Raw genomic sequence first — 23227 nt, 5'->3', positions numbered from 1 at the left:
CGTTTAAATCCGTCATGAATTTTGCCTACTAGAGTGTTTACAAGCTAAAAATTGAACGCGTTTTCAAGAACAAGGGCAATAACTCATACTCAATATTTTTCGATTCTTCTGATTTTCAATAGGGTTCATCTTTGGGTGAAAACGAATAGTCACACCAAGTTTCGCCAAAATCCGTCAAGCATTGTCCCTTCTAGAGTGTTCACAAGCTAAAATTGAACGCGTTTTCAAGAACAAGGGCAATAACTCAAACTAATTATTTTTCGATTTTCCTGATTTTCAATAAGGTTTATCCATGGGTGATAACCATAGATATCCTATAAATAACTAGATGGAACGTCATAGCCAAGAGCCAATGAGAGCAGTGAAGAACCGGAAGTCAGCCATTAAGCTACCAACGTCCCGCGTTAGACCTATTGACGTCGTGTTTTTCTACAAGTTTTACTATTAAATATGCCCGGCTGTTCGGCGATAAATTGTTCAATTAGATCTGAAAGAGAGAACATCCCACAGGGAATTAAATTTCACAGGTAAAAGCTGTTTTTTTTTATGATGAAAAAACTTTTGAAAGGAAAAAAAAACCGCGATTGAAGCAAGGTCTAATAACTTGAATGTATGACTTTTTCAATAGGGGTGAAACCTTCACGGTACGACTTTTGTTCCGTATCGGTTCATTTGGGTTCACGGCACTTATGTATTATCAGCTTCTGGTGTAGAACAAAATTATACACGTGTAATCCACCGATTTTGTCAGGTTTCTACCGATTTTGAATGTCCTCAATCGACATACCGGCGGGAGATCTACCGATTCCCGTGTCCGAATTTTAACCATGAATTAATAAAAATAAATAGTAAATGAAAGTGTTTTGATTCTATCAATCACAAAATTCTACTGGATTAACTGAAAAAATACTTCCCCTCTTTTACTGCCCTGACATCATGTGCTCAATGTATTTTACTACTGCCCCAGAAATGCCATTTTAGCCAACATTACTTTTTTAAAAACCCACCTCTCCTTCATCTTTAGTAACTTACAACTTATAGAACTAATTATGCTTATTTGTATTTCAGATATCCTTTGAAAGATCCAGAAAGACTCAAGAAGTGGCTGGTAAATTTGAAGAGAGTTGATTTTGAACCAACTAAGCACACTATTTTGTGTTCCAGACATTTTGAGGAAAAATGTTTTTTGATAACTCTTGAGCGTACCTACCTTAAAGATGATGCTGTACCAACAATATTTGATTTTCCTGATCACTTAATGAAGGTGAGCATTATCAAAACCTTCACTAAATTACTAAGATACTTTACTCACCTTCTTTACTCTTAATCGGTTTCATTAATTCTAATTTCAAAACAGGACAGCTTGTACCTAAATAAGCCTCAAATTGCCTGCATATGCTTATTAAAGTGATTGTTCACCAATTACAAATCAAATCATTTTCCTGACAAAACCATCCACAATTAATCTTGGATAATACATTAAGCATCATTTCTTAAGAACATATTCTAGTTACTATGCATACATGCAGAATACTGGTAAAACTACCCATCATCACTCTCCTTTCCTCCTTACAAATATATTAATACCTACCATATTGTTTGACATTGCAGAAACAAGTAGAGAGAAAGCCACCAGCACACAGACAAGAAGAAAATCTACAAACCTGTAGTGATATTGATACCATCCCTGTTGAACATAATTATTACATAAGCGGTTCTCCCAGAAAATTAAAAAGAAAGATCAATGAAGCTGAAGATAGAATTATAATTCTTAAAAAGATACTTAAATCAAGTAACCAAACTAGAGACAGAGTAAAGAAGAAAGTGTCAAGTACAATCTGTAGTTGATGCCCTAAGAAAAGAGAAATTAATATCAGATACTTGTTCTGTTATTTTAGAGGACACATTTTCTGGAACATCACTAGAAGTTATGAAACAGATTGTTAGTGGCAAACCATCAAAAAAGTACTCGTCAGAGTTGAAATCATTTGCAATGACACTACAGTTTTATTCATCTAAAGCTTATGACTATGTTCGACAGACTTTCCAGTTATCCCTGCCTCATCCTAAACAAATCAGAAAGTGGTATTCTTCCGTCTCTGCTGACCCAATCTTCACAAAACCATCATTTGATGCCCTGAAAGTAAAGGTAGAAGAAGGTGCAGCTAAGTAATATGCGCTCTGACATTGGATGAAATGGCAATAAGGAAGCATGTAGAATGGAATGGCAAGTCATTTTCTGGTTATGTTGATATTGGGAATGGCACTTCTGATTCAGATTCATCTCCTACAGCTAAAGACGCTTTAGTCTTCATGGTTGTCTCTCTAAACGACAGATGGAAGGTACCAATAGCCTATTTCTTTATTGATGGGTTGACTGGAGAAGAAAAAGCCAATATTGTAAGAGAATCGCTGTCCAGACTTGCAGATATAGATGTCAAAATAACATCTGTTACTTGTGATGGTCCTTCATCCCATTTTACCATGTTTCGATCCTTGGGAACGAAGATAGAAAGTTTTTCAATAGACACACATTTTCCCCACCCTACATTTCATGAACAGCAAGTGTATGTGATGTTTGATATTTGTCATATGCTTAAATTGGTAAGAAACACTTTGGCTGATGGTGGCATCATAGTAAATAGCAAGGGAGAGAAAATAGAATGGCGTTTTATAGAAGAGCTTCATAAACTTCAGGAAAATGAAGGTTTGCGATTGGCCAATAAAATTAAAAAAGCCCACATTACAAATTGGAAGCAGCAGAAAATGAAGGTCAACCTTGCAGATGCAATCCAATATTGCCATGAAGTGCTAAAACTTACACAGTTTCAAAATTCTGAAGGTACAATCGAATTTATTCGCATAATTGACAGACTCTTTGACTTACTTAATTCGAGAACACCATACCAAAAAGGTTTTAAATCGCCCTTGAGAGTTAGTAATATAGACTTTTGGCAACCATTTTTGAATGAAGCATTCACCTATATTTACAACTTAACAGATACTAATAAAAACAAGATGATCCATTCAAGAAGGAAAACTGGTTTCATTGGTTTTTTAGTTGGAATTAAAAGCATCCAAGGTGTAGTAAATGATCTTTTGATGGGCCCAACTCCTGAACTGAATTATATATTAACCTACAAGCTAAGCCAGGATCATATTGAATTGTTTTTTGGTGCCATAAGAGCTGCAGGTGGATTTAATAACGATCCAACTACCATACAATTTACAGCAGCATATAAAAGACTTCTATTTAGAGGAACGCAAATGATTGGAGGAAAAGGAAATTGTGTTAACGCTTCATCTACAAATATTTTATCATCAATTTCCGACATGTACAGTAATAATGGTATCACCCACACAATATCAGACATTGCCTTCCTAAAAAAATACGGATTGAACGCTGATGATCCAGCTCTTCCAGATGAAATTCAACCAAACTTATTCACATGTTCTGAATATAAGGAGGCTTCCATTTCGTATATTGCTGGCTATGTTGTCAAAATGGTTCACAGGGAAATTAAATGTGTTGATTGTTCTTTAGCACTTGAAGATGCACGTACAAATAGTGAAATTCCAGTAAACAGCTTTGTTAAATTTAAAGATAGGGGTGGATTATGTATTCCTTCATCCAGTGTTTTAAAAGTATGTTATGCTACAGAAAAAATGTTTGTCTTCAATACTTTCTTCTAATAATTTACCACAAGGACAATTTTTAAGTGCTGTATCAACATTTGTTCTAGTTAACCTTAATATAAAATTAATCTTTACTTGTTTGGATGAACATAATTTGCAATATTCTTTTGAAGAAAATCACATTTTAAGATTAATAAAATGCATTTGTTATAAATATTCTAAAATAAAATTGCATCATGCTGCAAAAACCCTTAATGAAAAAAACAGTGAACCCAAAATAAGGAAGAAATTATCAAAACTCATATTATTTAAGCATGAATAGATTAATGAGATTTGGTTTTGTATCATTGAAACAATTTTATTATTCCCTATTTTTTCTGTTTGATTTTTAATGACTTTAATTCTACCTAACAGGAAATTGTCCGAAATAAACTTTATTCTACTTTGGAGTGTGATTTTAGTTACATTCAGTAGCCTATTCAGTAATGTCAGAAAGTGGAACGATCGTATCTATCTTGATTTTTTTTTTACTAAAATTTCTGAACGTTGATCATTCAATGTATCTTATTCCATATTTAATTTTTTTTTTTTTTGAAATGTGAAATAAATTCGCATAAAAGTGTGTTTTTCTTGTATTATTATCAAAATTATTGCACTTCCCTATTGACGTTTTGTTATGGCTTGGTAGCTTAATGGCTGACTTCCGGTTCTTCACTGCACCGACGCAAGCTTCTCTCCAGTCTATATATAGCTCAGTGGTGATAACCAACACTCATGCCAATCATTATTATTGATTTTGAAATCATTACTAATTGCTCATTCAATAACCCGAGATATTTGTACTTTATCTAATTTTACTAAAAACAAGAGTTAAAACATATTAGTGGCATATTACAGCAGGAATTTAACTTACTTGTGCCATTAATGTAAGAACATTCATCAACTTGACCGAGTTCTCATCAATATATACATGCACACCAAGTTTCATCAGATAAAAACTGTAGCCTCTATCGTGCATACAACAAATGTGGATGGACAGACGGACATGGAAATGTGGACGTATAAAAACTTTTTGTAGATTTTTTGTTCAAGGCATGAGTTTTTTCTTCCATTATTCCAAAACCAATCAGACCTGCGTAGTAGGTGGCATATTTAATGTACCGTAATTTGATACGAACCGGAAGTTGGAGTTTCCGGATTATTTTGTGCATTATGGCATTTCATCAATCGAGTGTGGATTCGACCAATGAGAGTTGATTTTAGCATTGCACGGGATTTTCATGAGCAAACACTATAAAAAGCTCGATCGTACCTTATAACAGGCAGTTGGTCGGTAGACGGCTTAGGGTAAGCATGTTCGTTCTGTGGGAGTTATAACACTCCGCTCATAGAGTTGGCTCTTACCTTAGTCAGACGATCTGGCTGTTTGATTTTGGGGTTGTGGTTGCCTTGGGTCGGTTTGGTTTCCAGTCAAATCTGAATCGGGAACATAACGTTCCGCTCGTTCAGATGGACTGATCTAAAACGGAGACTATGGTCTTGAATCGGGGGTTTTGAATGTTTGTGTAAATGTATTGTTTGAAATTCGTTCTGTGATGTCTTGTCTTGAGTTAATAAATGTGTTTTTGTTTAATTATTTATTACTTCCCTTAGAGATCACAGTATCCAGAAAGAACCTGGAACTCTTGGTGTAATGAGACACGACAGGATTGATATTTGGGTTGGGTTTTTTTTTGGTCTGAAATAACTACCCTAGATTACCTCCTGCTACACCTGTTAATTATATTGAAGACTTCCTGATATATTATGTTCAATTAAAATACAGATGTGACGTCACCCTTTGATCTTGGCGCACCATTATCCAACACAATGGTACTGGCAAATCGCCACGAGTCCAATATTGACATTAATAATGGACTGTAAATATTGGACTCTTGGTCCTTTGCCAATATGACTAGGCTTTCAAATGTCGGATTAATCTGACAGATGCTCATATTAAACACATTATTTACAGAAATACATCCTGATTTGCATCAAAACTTTAGAGTTATCTTAACATCCTTACTTTAACAGAATGTTCTTGTAATCCGACATTTATCGGTAAACACATATTTGGCGCCTTATTTTGTAAAATATCACTAACATCTTTTATCTGTGTTTCTGAGGTTCTTTTGTATGATCTGATAACATCAGATGAATGGCCGATGGTTTCTGAGATGAGTTGTTCATCAATTCCTGCGTTGTGAAGCCGCGTTTAATCCAGCGCGGTGTTTCTGTAGCGTGTGAACACCTATTGGTGTACTGTTATACCAGGTTTGTGAAGTGGGTAATTTGGTTGTCTGAAGATAAAAAATTAGTTTTCGTCATTTGGGGCCTGAAAGTAGACAAAAAAATATGTGTAATTGTAAACAACTATATATCTTTAACCAAAATTTACTTGCGACACATTTTGGACCCTCGATACTTTATTTTATTTTTACTTACTTTGTACAATAATCAGCTGTGATCTAACCTTAATTAAATTTTAAAATCTTTTCACAATGCACTTACCTTAATTGGATGGACTTTTCAACTTTAACAATGCATCTTATCTTATCCAAGTTATCATAATTAAGCTCTCACTGTTTTCTTCTGACGTTTTCGGTGCTTACGACCATCTTGGTTTGTCTTGTATTGTAAATATGGTAATCTAGATTCGTTAGTGTGTAAAGTTAGCTGAGAATGTTTGCCAAAACGGAGGCTACGGTGTTCTTTACCCGCCCTTAAGGCAAAATTCAACCTAGTGAGATAAAATACTGTGTCCAACAGCTGCTTGGGGTTTTCAGAACCCAATATAATTTTTCCAGAGGGTTTCTTCATACGCCTCGGTAATTACATCTGCCCTCTTTTTCTCTAGACCAATACCTGTGTAAGATGCACATTTGATATTGCTTTCGTTTTCTATGTAATTTGTAATTTTTGATTCCCAAATTTGTGGAAATTTAGTCATAAGTTTTGTTTACTGTTTAGTTATGACTGTCAATATTTTTATTACTAATTTAAGGCTGGATAATGTTTATTTTCTCATACTCCATCTTGAAACCATGTATTGATTATATTATCCAAGAATTTGTACCTGGAAGGCATATAATACGGTTAGCATAAGTAAATTCTATCTCAAAATCACTATATATGTTTTAAAGCATTTAGTCCAATAGTTCATCAATGCTGTCACTGTCATAATTATAACTTATAAGCTATTTTATGTGCAGTCTGTTGAGTTTATAATATGTACTGTTAAAGGCCCGCTCACACTGTTTTAGGGTGTAATGTCAGTTATATTGTTATTTAGTTCTGAAAGTATCTGTGACATAATTTGCTGTAGTTTCTATATGTTGTGCACTTATAGGGTGTGATCTAAGTTGTCTTTAGCTCTACAGTGCATTTAGTTCAAGGCCCTCTCACATATCCGCAAACTTATATTTATTATTTTCATTCTGTCTCTTTCAGTCAATCATAAAGTTCACATCAGTTCACAATATTAGAAGTATTTATTGTAAGATTCATAAGCATACCACATTATGTAATGGTTGAAACGTAAATAATTAAACATGATTACAGATGGAATATAAACTATTTTTTACATTATTGTTATATAGGGGAATGAGCCTTCAACCTGACTGTTTCATTTTTGCGTCCAGCACATTCCTCATACCCTGGAAGGTGATATTGGATTGCCACAATAAGTTTGGCCTCTATACTCTTCGTCATCTTGTTTTCTTATTTCGACGATGAAATGACGAAGGGCGTTATTTAGAGTCTCATTCGACATTTTCAACACATCTGAATCGAACGATTCACCATCTGGTTCTAACAACATATTGCGACGATAATTATGCCAATTAACAAAAGCTTCCATTGCCCATTTACTTTTCGCCACAGTACTTGCTGGTAATCGTGTGCTCTCAAACGCTTTCAAGTCACTTTCAGTTACAGTTTGACCGAATTTCCTCTCAGTATTGCCTAAATTTGTTAATTTTGATCTTTTGTTGGAATCACTCCCCCAATCACTAGTATCAGAATAGTGAAAACAAATATTCTCTTTTACCTCCTGTGAAGCCCTAACCAGTTCTTCATCACTCTAAGTCATGAATCATGTGGGCAGCAGAATGGTATTGTTATATGTGGGTTGGGGTGGCTTTTACCAGCATACACGCAGTATGCAATGTTTTTTATGGCTTAGTCAATAACGTAGTTAAGTAGGTCACCATGTTATGACCGTAATAAGTGTCGTCGGTAAGGACAGAAGAGCGGTTCAAACACCATCAATATTTAACGTTCATTAACAAAATTGTGCTTTTTATTAACCTCCATATTTAATTATTTAATCACATCAAGGATTTACGAGAATTAGCAGTACTTTTATAACAATAGTGTTTTGAATCAAGCTATCTAGGACCGTTCTCACATCACCGTCATTCATGACGCGTCGTTATGAGGAAATGTAGTATGTTTACAAGGCAAGAGTAGTAATACTGTTTGAGTCGCAGCTCACGTAGGACATTTTTAATATAGTTTAAATTGATCATTACTGTTAAATTTTCATTACAGTTCCTATTTGGATTTAGCTTAGCGCATATGTTTGTACTAAATGAGAACTATTTCGGTAGATTACTACGTCGGGGCACTAGGTCATTAGATCAAAGATTGTTACGCCTAGGTCGTTGTTTCTTTGTTTACAAATTATAATTATAAGAAAATGTTTTCATTGCAAATTGATATGAAAGTTATTAGTATTCTGTATGAACGGATAAAAACCGGACAGGGCAATATTTCAATTTCAATATAAGAATTCTTGTAAAAATACGGAACTCTTTTATGACATCGACTGCTTACTTTCGCATTGAGCACTACTTCGAATCAAAATGCCTTGTCCGTTTTCTGGAATCTTTAATTTATGTTAATTTTATTGTTGCAATTTCTTAATAACCTTAAAATATTAGACCGGACACGACCCGGGCAAGCTAGCCCTCTTTCCTTATAGTCGCGCTCACGTCTTGACCACGGAAGCACGGGTCTCGCTTTTGCTGTATATGGAGGCTCGCAAAACGAAAATGGCAGATAACGCCATCTCTTGACACTGACAGTTCTTTGACGACTATGGAAATCAGCATCATCATGATCACTTTCCGTTCTACTTACCTACTGATATTTAGTAAGCCACATGGATAAGGTTGGAATATTAACTACTTAAGAGAAAGGTTTATCTCTTAATAGTCTTAAATGTTCCGTCGGTACTGGCCGCGGATCCAAGGCCTGGGAAAAATTAAATCGCCATTTTGGTATTTTCTTGTTTAGAAAATTTGTTCACAAACCATGTAGGCTAAGTCGTTAGATGCTGTCGCGCGCGTTATCTCCACCACACTTCGGACCGGATTGATAACGGGAATTCACCACAATTTTATTTTCGGATTTACACACAATAACGAAACTTCGGAAAGAAGCTAGCTTGGGTTGATGAAACGTAGGCTAATCGAATTAATTAGTGCGACGATTTCGTGTTGTTAGTTGACGCTGTATTGTATGGAATAACTGCTGTTCTATATCGCTGTGATAACATATAAGATATAGATTAAATTAAATATTATTTTTGAAGAAATCTTCTCGTTGTTCTTATGGCTTAATCTTCAGCTTTGGGTGCATGTACGGCACGCCATGCTAGTCATAAGAAGAGAGGATCTGGTTATGCTTTGGAGAGATCTACATATGTCCTTTCCCAACTAAAAGTTCCTCAGTCTTAGGAAGGAAAGAGGCAAACGTATCCCCTCGAATTAAGGAGATCAAGGACTCGGTAGTGTAGTCAGGGTGTGGGGACCCTTTCCTCATTTGTCAGGACTAGGCCTAGACCTTAGAGAGTTAAACTAGGAGAGTAAGGAGCAGCAGGGGTTAGTGGGAAGTTCATCCTCGGGCAAGTCAATATCTATACGCTCAATTGGGATTAGGGTGAGATCGTCTATTGAATGGTCGTCGAGGTTGAAATGATTAGAAACAGGCTTGTGTTTCTTTAATTTGAAAGACCTATGAGCATTAAAACGGGTTCGTAAATTATTCTTAGTTTCTCCTACATATTGTTTGGGGCATTTCCTGCATGAAAATAAATATATTACATTCGAATGTTCACATGTTAGATGTTCCTGGATCGGGTACCTTTTATTCGTAGAGTTGCTTACAAAATAATGAGTTTCTGATATAAAGGGACATGATTTGCATCTACTGGACAAACATGGTGCACTTCTTGAACCTGGAGGTACTTCGTCATAAAGACTGTTTTTAGCTGCTATCTGTGCTAAGGTGGAATTTTTTATGTTTCGTAAAAATCGTTTAGAGTACCCACGCTCTTTCAGTTTTGAGGAAACAATCGTACAGGCTTGGTTGAAATCAGAAGATCTTGTGCAAATTCGATGAAATCGTAAAACTTGTGACTTTATTATACCAGAAAAGGTATGTTTTGGGTGAAAGAAGTTTATTTGTCTCTGCTATGGAATCTCCCTTAAAGACAGTGGTATCAAGAAAGTCTATGCTTTTGTCACTCACTTTTGCGGTAAGTTTGATAGAAGGGTGGTGGTTGTTGAGAATTTCAAAGAATTCCCAAAATTGTTCGATAGAAGAAGTCCAAACCATAAAAATGTCATCCAAAAAGCGTCCGTAAAAAAGTGGGTCAAATGGACAGAGGAGCAACACCTCACGTTCCCACTCTGCCATGAAAAGGTTTGCGTACGAAGGAGCGAATCGTTTGCCCATAGCTGTCCCTGACGTTTGTAAATATCGTTGGACTAAAGCAATTTTACAAGAGACGCTTAAAACTGTCTCATTCAAAGACATTTCAACAGAATGATGTTGTTAAATTTTGGTCAATTAGAATGTTAGGGACTATTAGGAATAAGTAACTAATAGTATTTCAGCAACTTTTGATTACAATTTCACGAAAAATGACTTAGGCAATTTGTCTTAAAAATTCAGTATGTTTTTCTCTCTGGCAATACTGTGTTTGTTTCTTGAAAACCTATTTAACTCTCTATTAAAAAGAAAGGATTTTTTTTAGCTCGAATTAATGAAAACTATAGAACAAAATCTGAAGAAATATGTCCCTTACATTATCTCAAAGTTTTCATTAAATATTTTGCGGTTCATTTTTGAACCCCAACACTATTTATAATGATTACATGTTTAACAATGAATACTTGATGTGTTTGGCATATGTGCTCAAAGTTAAGCGCTGACATCAATGACTGGCTCTCCACCAACAAGTATTGAACAAAGGGAAATGATACCATGTTGCTGTAATTGCCCGAGAAAATAATAGAATAAGTCTGCATTTAAAAAAACAAACCATTTATTTCATAAAACAATATAATTAACTACGTGTACAATCTGATGTCCGTAAAATTAAAATTTATGGCTTAATGAGTTCATTATTAATATAAACAATTTATGGTAATATAACGAATGATAACAAATAATATTATTTTAACAAAGAAATCAACCATTATCTTAATACTTAATCGTTCATTACTTCATCGTTCGGCAAGTTGTCATAAAATGTGTGGATTTCAGATGGAATAACAATCTTTAACGCTTGAAGATGATCAAATTTGCGTTTGGTTATTGGCAGCTTTGAGTTAAAAAGAGGGGTCAGTTTACAAAATATGGTCGTGGATTTTGTCTTTCACATTGTATGGAATTTCGGTTATGATACCCACACCCATCAGACCAAATTATAAGTGTTTTGACATTGGAGTTAGCGTGTAAAAAAATTAGGAAGTGTGTATACTGGATCCATGCAAATACATCACTGGATAAATTTCCAATTACATCATCATGATTCATCATGATTTTGCATGTTCTATAATGTAGAATTGGGTGTTTTCAACTTTGTTCTGTAGTACATGCAGCTAGCTTGTGATCGAGGACATAAAAGAACAGCTTGTAGATCCATGGACCAAACCGAAACTGAGTTTTCACGAAATGAATCAACAATATCATTTGCCTTTTCAGATCTTGCTGCATCCTTCATAAGAATATGATGAGTCTATATATCCTGTTCTGTATTCCCATGCTTGTAACCAACACACATATCACATTGATCTTTTCTAGGCACAAAAACAGAAAAGCGGCGTTCATTAAAAATGCGATGAAAGATTGGGTAACTCAATGGGCAGCTATCAGCAATTCCGGCTTGTTTTCTATACTCATCATAAATACCATTAAATGTCGTTCCTGGCTCAAGAAACTTCTTATCTGAACACGCAGCTCTACAATAATGAGACTCAACAGTTGATAAACTCGACAGAAAGTTGTTCAGGAAATCTAAATCGTCAGGCTTTGATTTATTGGAAGCATAACGAGTTGGTTTTTGCACATTTGCAATTCCTTCTTCTGTAATAATTTCTAATTTATCATTTTCTGGTTTGGAATCCTGCACCCAATCTAGCAGAGTTCTTTGTAATCCAAGAGTAGAGACAAACATTGATTTGCAGACTTGATACGATTTGCTTCTATGTATTAGATTGTAAGTCCATGAATATTTTCTCCTTGAGTTGCTGCAAGCCTTTTTTTGCTTTATATCAACTATCTTGATCAATGTAGAGACCCATGCCCGTCTTTGATCCCAACTTTGTAACTCAATCCAAAATTTGGTGAAAATGTCTTTCCTCATTTGTTCACTTATTGCTGCACAATTCCTATTTTTAGATTTAATTCAAAAACCTGAATTAATCTTTTACCCAATTTTCTCTCACCCTTTTTCACTCCTTTATTATTTGTATATTCCAACCCTTTACATCTTTTAATTCTGTTTTTATTTCTCTTCCAGTTATCTTTTTTCATTTCCTCATGCTTCCGTTTTCTTATTCTTTTTTCTCCTTCCCTTTCGTCCTTAAGTTCATCTGTCATGTTGTTCACGTCTTCTAAGTTCCGTACTTCTGCTGCATTTTCTCTTCTTCTAAGTTCAGTACTTCTGCTGCATTTTCTCTTCTGTTCACTTCTTCTAAGTTCAGTAGTTCTGTTACATTTTCTCTTCCGTTCACTTCTTCTAAGTTCAGCAGTTCTGCTACATTTTCTCTATCGTTCTCTTCTTCTAAGTTCAGTAGTTCTGTTACATTTTCTCTTCCGTTCACTTCTTCTAAGTCTAAGTTCAGTAGTTCTGTTACATTTTCTCTATCGTTCTCTTCTTCTAAGTTCAGTAGTTCCCTTACATTTTCTCTTCCATTCTCTTCATTTAAGTTCAATAGTTCTCTTACATTTTCTCTTCCGTTCACTTCTTCTAGTTCAGTAGTTCACTTACATTTTCTGTTTTTTTCTTGTTTCTTCCATAGGGTTGTCTGTATCCGCAAACTATAATACGAATCTCATGATTGTCCTAACGCGTGCACAACGATGTGGCCAAGGATTTAACGTAGTAAACTGCAAAAGACTTTGAGAAACCTGGCCTGCAATTGTTATACCACAGGACATCTCAAGAGGGACTGTCCGAAAGGAAATTTTACTGGAAATGGTCCACAAAATAATGGAAATAGAAGATCGGGAAAAGGGAGACCATCGGTTCAGTAGGGCCTGAGTCGATGGGTGGATATACGCCCGAAAGGCATCTTGTCTCGTCTAGATCAGGTAACATAGGAGAAACCGATGATACTTGGGACAATGGATTTTATGAAAATGGCATATTTATTTCTAAATAAAGTGTCTGCTCCATCCTAGGCCTGTACATTTGGAAGAATCAAACCTCCCTTCCCCGAAATCCTATACATATACCAGTAACTATAATTGGGAGTGATATTCTAATGGAAAGTGGATATCCAGAAGGCACTAAAGACAACGTTTACGTAGTACCCGGAATTGTTAACACACAGGGGAAATCATCAAATTAATGTCCTCCATGACAGATTGTCCTACAACCCAAGCAGCAAATAGCAAAATGCGAGTCCTACCAGAACATTGCAAGTAGAGTCAGATCTATAAATCAAAATTCTTCGGTGGATAGTACCTCAATCAATGGTGAGTGCATAATTCCTGATTATTTATCAGAATTGTTGACAAGAAGTTGTAAATACCTTGACACAGAACAGGAAAGTAAACTTAAGGGACTATTGGTTAAATATCAACACGCTTTCTCGAAAAACTCCGAGTATCTTGGCAGAACAGATAGAATTGTCCATAGAATTAACACAGGAACCGCCTTTCCAATAAGACAGGCCCCAAGACGATTACCAATACCAAAAAAAAAGGGAGATAGAAAAGAAAGAGGTGGAGGATATGCTGAGAAGAGGTATAATTGAACCAGCTAATGGTCCTTGGGCATCAAATGTTGTCCTGCTTATCCGCAAGGATGGTAAGATTCGCTTTTATGTCGACTACAGACCACTCAATGATGTAACCAAGAAAGACGCATATTCACTGCCCAGAGTTTATTCTTGCTTGGATGCTTTTTCGGGATCTTGCTGGTTCGGAACTATGGACTTAAATGCTGGATTTTGGCAATATGGAATGGCACCAGAAGATAAACAAAAGACAGCTTTCATGAAGAGTATGGGTTTATTTCAATTTACAGTCATTCCAGTTGGACTTGCAAATAGTCCGTCGACTTTCGAGCGTCTAATGGAGGATGTATTAAGAGGTCTGCAGTCGGAAGAATGCTTACTTTATATGGATGATATAATTTCCCATGCACGAAATTTCAAGAACGGGTTACAGAGACTAGAGAATACTTTCGAAAGATTGATTGACGAAAATCTCAAGCTAAAACCTTCAAAGTGTGTCTTCTTCCAAAAGGAAGTTAAATTTCTTGGTCATATAGTATCTGAAAAGGGAATAGCCACTGATCCAGAGAAAACCGAAGCAATAAATAAATGGTCCTAACCCAAAGTCAGCTAAATATGTGCGGAGTTTTATAGGACTGTGCTCATATTATCGACGTCATGTCTTTGGATTTGCAGATATTGCCAGACCTCTACATAAACTATGAGAGAAAGGAACGAAATTCTCGTGGAGTGACGATTGCCAAATGTCTTTTGAGAAACTTAAAAACGCCTTTACGTAAGCACCAATCTTTGCTTATCCAAACCCAGGATCAAACATCATTTTGGACACAGACGCTAGTGACAAGGCAGTTGGTGCCGTCCTATCTCAAGTCTAGGATCAAAAGAAGCGAGTCATAGCCTACATGAGCAAAGCGACGAATGTGCACGAGCAACAATATTGTGTCAATAGAAAAAAATTATTGGCTGTCGTTACCGCTGTAAAAACCTTCCACCCATACCTGTACGGTCAGCATGTAATACTACGCACGGATAATGCAGCAGTTAGTTGGATGCGGAATTTAAAAAGACCAACATGATAGACAGCTAGATGACTGCAGGAACTTGGAACTTATGATTTAGAGGTCACACATAGGATTGGAGTAAAACACCGAAATGCAGATGCATTATCACGCCGCCCGTGTAAATCTTGTACCAGACAAGAACTTAATAATAATTCTCTAAATTACTGAAATTGTCCGGGTAACCACAAGGAGTCAACATACTATACCATGCCATGCCGAAGTAAATTTAGATAGATGGAGTTTAGAAGACTTGAAAATAGCACAGAAGAATGATCCAATAATCTCTTTTGTTATGCAGAGCAAGAAAACCAATGACCAGAGACCTCTCTGGAAGTCTGTATCAAAAGAGTCGAGTTCAGTTAAAACTCTCTGGCGACAATGGGATAGGCTGCAACTTCACGATGGCATATAATACTGCGAAAATTATCAAGATAACATACGCGAATTTCAATTTCAATTTCTAATTCTTTTATTGCAGTGGATATTAAATTTTCCAAAAGCATTGAAGTTCAAACACGCTTAGCGTGGTTTGCTCAGCGTGAAAATCGTCTGACAGCATCAACTTTTGAAACTTTTAGGAATAAAACAGATCCTTTAAAACACAAATTTTGTATCACTTAGTGTTCAACATGGGTTTAGGAATGAGGACTTGGCTTTTGCCAAATATTCAGAGCAGGTATCTCACCCTACATTTAAATCGTGTTCTTTTGATTTATTAATCAATCCATCTTTGCCTTTTTATGTGCCTCCCCAGACCGTTTGGTCTCCATTGACAATGTTTTAAGGTTAGTGGAAATAAAATGTCCATATAGTCCATAAATTCTAAACAAAAGACGATTCGTCAGCAGGACGAATTTATTTAGAATTTTCAAATGACACTAACACAATAAAGAGAACACATGATTGTTTTTATGAAATATATTTACAGCTTAATATTTCTGTCATTGCTTCTTGTGATTTTGCTGTTCCTGATGATATTGTTATTGTAAATGTAAAAGACACAGTTTTTTTTTTAAACAGAAATGTAACCTTAATATTCCGAGGTTTGGTTTAATAATTTGTTGCCATCTTTCACAGATATATCGTAGAGCAAGTAACAATTTTTTACACAAGATTTACTTTTCACGTTGTCACATTTATGATACGGTTGAGAGATACAAAGCATTAAAGGTATTGTAAAGAGGTTTTCTAAACTTTAATGTGTATAGGGGACACTGATAGCATCAATTTACAACATCCCAATATCCATTGTAGCAGCTACTGTTAGGGAATTGTCCAACTGACTACTAGTGAATCGGTTTTGACCGTGTAAAAAAATCAGGAATGTACAAAGAAACTCCACGAGCTGTTAAATCATCCTGAATGTCCAAACCTCTATCGACCATAAGAAAATCACTACCTGATAGTAAATGTAAAAAAAAAAGGTTTCTCTTTGACACAATGATGCAGAAGGTTGCTCAATAAAAAATTCAGTACAATCTACAATAGCTCTTGTTTGGGGACAATTTTGACGAAAAAGGGATTGGAGTTTTGATTTAACATGCTCTTTTGATGGACTTATTGATAGAAATATTAAGCGGTCATACAAAAATAAAATCCAAATTGTAAGTATTTTCGATACATAACTTCTCAGACAAGCCTCAACGTAAACGCACTAATGTAATGAACAATTCTTCAAGTGGAGAAAGAGTTCTTGATGGTCGTCTTCTCTTATTAATTAAGTTATATGGTATACCATGAGATGTATTACTAGGTCCTGTGTAATGTAAAAAGTTACAGTGAGGAAGTAATAACTGATAGAATGAATACATAGTTTTCCATGCGCGAGTTTCCCCGTGATGCATTGCGCGCGACGCCATCATGTAGGTCAAATCGTCAAGGTAAAACAATGATATTTATTCAGTCTATATTTTTGTCGCTTTGTTAGAAGCAATGTTTAACACATGTGTTGTTTGGGGGTGTACTAACCGATACAAGCCTGTGGATGGCGGGTTGAAGTTTGTTGACATTCCTGAGGTCATTAAAACCAAGGACAACAGACTGAAGAGCTGTCAACCGAACGACGGAGACTGTGTCTGGTTCGCATCAACCAGGGCGAGCTTTGACCCCGATCCAACAAAAAGACACTATAAAGCTCGTTGACAAAATTTCAAAAACTTGTCCTTGTCTTGTGGAAGTTGAGACTGAATGCTGGTGTGCAAGATTTATTAAGTAAAACGTGGTCCAATGTATTTTGATACACCCTGTATGTAAATTAAACCAAGTTTCTTCAAAATCGGATAAAAACTGAAGTCTCTATCGCGTTCACAAGCAATTGTGGACAGACAGTGCATCAATAAACATCAACATTAAATTGTATTTAATTTATTTTGTTGTTCAAGTATTATGCATGCAGAGGAACAAATTCGTATTGCAAGAGTCAGGTTTTAGCTTCAATTGAGAATTTTTTCGACTTATTCGGCTGTTAAATTACATAATTTTGTGAAACAATCCTTTTAACCTTGAGATCAGTATAAACCGTTTCGCCCTCTCAGGGCTCATCAGGTTGCCTAGCTGACAACGACGGTTTTTTTTTTAATTTTTCTTTTATATTGTTATCTTGGTGAATGTGTAAATTGAACAAAGCCTGTACCCGTGCCTAAAGCACTATTTGTGCAGAAACACAATGTCATAGGTACACCCTATATACAATTACAATTCAGGTGGGTTTTTTTTTATTTTGTTATCATGGGGAATGTGTAAATTAAATAAAACATGTACCCGTGCATAAAGCACTATTTGTGCAGAAACACAAACATAGGTACACCCTATATAAAATAACAATTCAGGTGGTCAGTCACTTGTTTATTTTCTACTTGCATGCTTTGCAGAACCATTGACCTTACGGTATTTGTTTTATTCCTGCACACTTGAAGTGAACATATGGACAGCTTTCGTTATCACAACCAATCACATCGTCAGTATCTTGGTTGTCTTGTTGTGGAAATCAAATGTCCCTTCTGTCAAAGGAATGATGAGATAACCAGTTCTGTTGACTGCCTGATCACTGGTGTCGATGGGAAATTACAGCTTGATTACAACCATGCCTACTTTTACCAAGTACAATGTCAACTTTTATTAGCTTTTATGAAACTCTTGCTATTTTTAAATGAATTAATTAAACGAAGAAATTGTGATCTGTTTTTTTTTTTCCAAAACAAGAGTTATCTCCCTTCTAAAAGTTTCTAGACCAAAAATAACATTATTTAAAACGAGGCTATTAAAAAACCGGATGTTAAGCGAAACAAGGAAGTTATTTTATATAAGGGTATTTTTAATATGCTTTTTTTCGTTTAATTTAAATGAAATGTAGGGTGAATAAGTTCTTTTTGGGGGTAAGTGTTGATGGAATGTGGGGTGTGTAGGCGAGTATGAGGTAAAAAGAGATGGTGAGTGATGGGTGGGAGATTAATTTTGGTAAAATGGTTTTTGGTAAATCCGTATATCTAACCGCCATATATATAATCACATAATTATACTACTACCAATTACTTCTAACCACCTAGCTACTTGTCCAGTTGGCATCTTCAGATTTTTGATCAAGCTTACAGCAGCATTATCGGTTCGAATTTGAACTTCTTGACCAGACAAGGATGAGTGGAAATTTTTCAATGCAACAACTACAGCCAATAGCTTCTTTCTCGCTACACAATAGGATTGTTCATGTATGTTCAATGACCTGCTCATGTAGGTTATAACACTTTCTTTTCCGCTTTTTTCTTGAGAGAGTACTGCTTCTAAGGCATAGTGACTAGCATCTGTATCTAGAATGAATTTTAGTCCTGGTCGCACAATTACGATCATTTATCTTAGATAATCTCCTAATGCGGCTTTTGACTCCTGAGATTGTCTCTTCCGTGATTCTAGTGTCGATAATCATCTGGTTAGCTGTCGATTGCTTCCAAATCTTTGCCCCAGTTATTCCACTAGAGATACGTACTTACCCCTTTATTCCGTAGACAAATTTATGTTAAAAACTTCGTGCTGAACCTGTTAATCTCACTGCCGGCTGAATTTTCCAAAAAAAAAAATGTTCTACTTGAGATCTTTATTTATTGCATGCTTTGGACGGGTTTTGCTTCTATATAATTGTAAAACCTCACCAATTGCATGATGATGCTCTTGTAAGTGTGATCCATGAAGAAAACAAGCCAACACAGGCTGTGCTTTTCAGACCAGGACTTGTTTTTGACAGTTTAAATATGATTTCGGGGTTTGAATATTGCCACAAAGTATTGACAAATGAAGGCAATGTAGTGGGGACGTAACTGATACTATTTTAAAATATTAGTTTAATTTTTATCATGAATTTCTCAATGTTATAGACTATCAAAACAAGATGAATCAAAGAGACGATCAATGAGATAAATTCAGGCAAAACAAAATCATATAGTGACACAAATTGTTTCTTGTTTCTCTCAAATCACTAGTACTGCTACATAATACCCTCTTCTTCCAATCGTAGCAAGTGGATAAAACCCCAGGAAAGTTTCAACAATACGCTCATCGTGGAAGGAAAATTAACACTTGAAAAGAAAACTGCCTGTTCGAGATAAAGTGATTGGGACCCAAAAGATATTTGAGCTGAAATACAAAAAGTGAAAATGGATGTGGCAAATACTGAAAAAAGTATTTTCAAAATTGATAATACAGGTGAGAAGCAACAGGAATAGTAAAATATAGTATATAAAATTACGATTAAGGACAAATTTATTACAAGCTATCCTTCGAATTAAAAGAATAGAAATCCAGTTAACTGGAAGCATCAATCAAATGACAATGCTTCAAAACGCAATGACAAGAAGTCAAAATCTAGAACTTCACATCAAATCAATATTTACAAAATTTAGTGCAAGACAATAGTGAGTTCTATTTTTTTCACCGGAAAAAAAAACAAGCGACTACATACGTGACAGACCGTGATTGCCGTCTGGCAAGGATTTTAGTCAAAAAAGCCATCAGATTAATTTCATGGCAGACAATGAAATTGTTCTACAGCCCAAGCAGCAAATAGCGAAATTCGAGTCCTACCAACAAAACATTGAAAATAAAGTTAGACGTCTAGACCAAAATTCCTCTGGGGCATCAGGCACAAGCGGCGGGGAAGATATTGTTCCTGAACATTTATCAGAGTTGTTGACAAGAAGTAGACATTGAACAGAAAAGGGAACTAAAGAGGTTGCTAGTTAGACATCAACACGCTTTCTCGAAATACTTAAACGACCTTGGTAGAACAGGTACAATTGTCCATAGAATTTACACCGGAACCGCCTTTCCAATATGATAAGCTCTCAGAAGATTACTAAAAGGAAAGAGGGAGATAGAAAAGAAGGAGGTGGAGGATATGCTAAGAAACGGAATAATTGAACCAGCTAATGGATCTTGGGCATAAAAAATTGTCTAGCTTGTCCGTAAGGATGGCAAGATTCGTTTTTGTGTGGACTACAAACTCCTCAATGATGATATAAGGAAGGGCGACTAGAGTCGATTCTTACTTGGAGGCTGGATTTTTGTGGAATGGCCCTAGAAGATAAACAAAAGACAGCATTCATGAAGAGTATGGGTTAATTCCAAATCAGAGTTATGATGAATGTCAAACCCCTTTTGATGTACTGAAAAGTGCCTTAACATCAGCACCAACCTTGGCCTATCCAAACCCGACACTGATACTAGTGACAAGGCAGTGAGCGCCTTTGTATCTCAAGTCCAGGATTCTAGGGAGAGAGTAATAGCCAACATGAGTAAAGCGATGAAAGTGCACGAGCAACAATATTGTGTCACCAGAAAGGAATTGGCTGTCGTTGCCACCGTTAAAACTTTCCGCCCATACCTTAACGGTCGACACGTAATACTACTTACATATGAACAGAGACATGATGTTGTATTATAAACTGTTGTGGCAGAACATAGATGGTAAAATATATCAATCACTGAAAAACATTTTTAGACAAACCACAGTCTGTGTTAGTATTAATCATAAATTCACTGAATGGTTTGAATGTAAGTCAAGGTGTTAGACAGGGAGATAATTTGTCACCGACATTGTTTTCAATTTTCATCAACGATTTATCATGTGATATTAACGATCTCAATGTAGGCACTCGCGTTAGTAATACAAATGTATCAATGTTGCTATATGCTAACGATGTTGTGTTTATTGCTGATAACGAACACAATCTTCAATTAATGCTCGACAAACTTAATGAATGGTGTATCAAGTGGCGAATGATGGTTAACTTGTCAAAATCGAAATGTATACATATCGGCATATGGCCACAACGTGATGTAAACAAACCGTTTTTAGCTAAACAATAAGTCGATCAATCAAGTAGTCATAACCCGCGATTAAATACAAGTTAAACATAACTTACCTGTATGCCTCAAGGATTTGTAGGCTTTCAACGACTCCTTCGTGAAAATTAATGGTGTGTCTATCAGGTAGATGTAAATATCACCAAACCATGTGTCGGGTTTTGTGCTCCATTTCTCTATCTATGTATTGGTCGGGTAATGTTCTGGTTCCTGCACCAAACAAGAGCTTCGTCTCGTATCGAGGCAAAGACGGACTGAAAAACACCTCTCTTACGTTTCACATATTGAAAGACAGAATCTTTATAAATCAATTACGTTTCATTTTTCAACAGACGGACACAAATATTTGTACTTCAAATAGATAGTTTTGTCAATTATTATTGAGATAAAAATATATATTAGAAAATATCATATGTAATAGGCTAACAGCTTTTGCTTATATTATCATATTTACATTATTTGTATTTTCAGATTGAAATGAGTAGGTACACAGAGAAGTTAAAGAAATCAATAATCGTGAAAAATATGAAAAATTTAAGAAAAAAAAAAACAAAGAAAAACAATGGAATAGAAAAGGGTTGCATTTTCAGAGGCTCTGGTGCTGGTTCTGAAACTTTCGGCCCAGACAGTAGTACCGGTAACCTCAAGGTGAAGATGCATTTTACATCAAATAGTATTACCAGAAAGGGTGTCACAGCCCGAAGAACAGCATAGAGATTATCAAAGGCTAAGTATAAAGAAAGGCACGGGCCACAAAAACGAAGAAGGATAAGAGAAAAAGTCAGAAAAAGAAAGAGACAGAAGAGGTCTGGGGTACATCTTAAAGGTTGTGAAGTAAATCAAGATCATGTGTCACATAAAAAAAAGAAAACAGATGTACCTGTACCTGTAAAACAGTTCAAAAGTTTGTTTGGCGAAATGGATATATCTGCCAAAAAGGCAACATTTTGAGCAAATACTTAAGTCAAAGACAATTGTCAAAAACTTTAGGACTGAGTCGAAAAACCATAAAAAACGCATTAGAAAGAAACTCTAATGCTATTTTAATTTCTATCGACGTTTCTTCTATGTATACCAATATCGATAACACTACTGGTTTAACGGCAGTTCGTAAAGCTTTTAATAGAAACCCAGATCCAAACAGACCCGACGATGCAATTCTACAGCTTTTAGAGATTTGTCTTAGTCGAAACGATTTCACATTTAATGGTAAAACATATTTACAAACTTCAGGGACAGCAATGGGCAAACGATTTGCCCCTTCGTACGCAAACCTTTTCATGGCAGAGTGGGAACGTGAGGTGTTGCCCCTCTGTCCATTTGACCCACTTTTTTACGACGCTTTTTGGATGACATTTTTATGGTTTGGACTTATTCTATCGAACAGTTTTGGGAATTCTTTGAAATTCTCAACAACCACCATCCTTCTATCAAACTAACCGCAAACGTGAGTGACAAAAGCATAGACTTTCTCGATACCACAGTCTTTAAGGGAGATTCCATAGCAGAAACAAATAAACTGGATATTAAAGTGTATTTCAAAGAAACTGATACTCATCAACTCTTGCACAAGAGCTCCTTTCACCCAAAACATACCTTTTCTGGTATAATTAAGTCACAAGTTTTACGATTTCATCGAATTTGTACAAGATCTTCCGATTTCAACCAAGCCTGTACGATTGTTTTCTCAAAACTGAAAGAGCGTGGGTACTCTAAACGATTTTTACGAAACATAAAAAATTCCACCTTAGCACAGATAGCAGCTAAAAACAGACTTTATGCCGAAGTACCTCCAGGTTTAAGAAGTGCTCCATGTTTGTCCAGTAGATGCAAAACATGTCCCTTTATATCAGAAACTCATTATTTTGTAAGCAACTCTACGAA

The 23227-nt window shown here is 35.7% G+C and overlaps 4 protein-coding genes across 4 annotated transcripts; 1 reads left to right on the top strand and 3 right to left on the bottom strand.

Moving 5' to 3' along the window:
* Window positions 1–1030: 1030 nt before the first annotated feature.
* On the top strand, window positions 1031–1327 carry LOTGIDRAFT_107747 (hypothetical protein; the record flags this gene model as incomplete). The annotated part of the gene is made up of 1 exon (XM_009065610.1): window positions 1031–1327. A coding segment is annotated over one exon (297 nt), but the record flags the coding sequence as incomplete, so codon positions are not given.
* A 4537-nt stretch (window positions 1328–5864) lies between these two features.
* LOTGIDRAFT_155104 (hypothetical protein) lies at window positions 5865–7752 on the bottom strand (the record flags this gene model as incomplete). Its single annotated transcript, XM_009065609.1, has 3 exons — window positions 5865–5975; window positions 7331–7685; window positions 7724–7752. The coding sequence occupies 3 exons, from the start codon at window positions 7750–7752 to the stop codon at window positions 5865–5867; spliced, it is 495 nt and encodes a 164-aa protein (XP_009063857.1).
* Window positions 7753–11704: 3952 nt separating this feature from the next.
* LOTGIDRAFT_155103 (hypothetical protein) lies at window positions 11705–12331 on the bottom strand (the record flags this gene model as incomplete). The annotated part of the gene is made up of 1 exon (XM_009065608.1): window positions 11705–12331. One exon carries the CDS (start codon window positions 12329–12331, stop codon window positions 11705–11707), a length of 627 nt encoding a protein of 208 aa, XP_009063856.1.
* Window positions 12332–12581: 250 nt separating this feature from the next.
* Window positions 12582–16851, bottom strand: LOTGIDRAFT_155102 (hypothetical protein; the record flags this gene model as incomplete). Its single annotated transcript, XM_009065607.1, has 2 exons — window positions 12582–12937; window positions 16728–16851. The coding sequence occupies 2 exons, from the start codon at window positions 16849–16851 to the stop codon at window positions 12582–12584; spliced, it is 480 nt and encodes a 159-aa protein (XP_009063855.1).
* Window positions 16852–23227: the final 6376 nt, after the last annotated feature.

The sequence above is a fragment of the Lottia gigantea genome (assembly GCF_000327385.1).
Source record: "Lottia gigantea unplaced genomic scaffold LOTGIsca_7, whole genome shotgun sequence".
In the NCBI taxonomy this organism is placed as follows: Eukaryota; Metazoa; Mollusca; class Gastropoda; family Lottiidae; genus Lottia; species Lottia gigantea.
The sequence above is the reverse complement of the archived record's forward strand: the minus strand, read 5'-3'. Positions and strand labels throughout refer to the sequence as shown.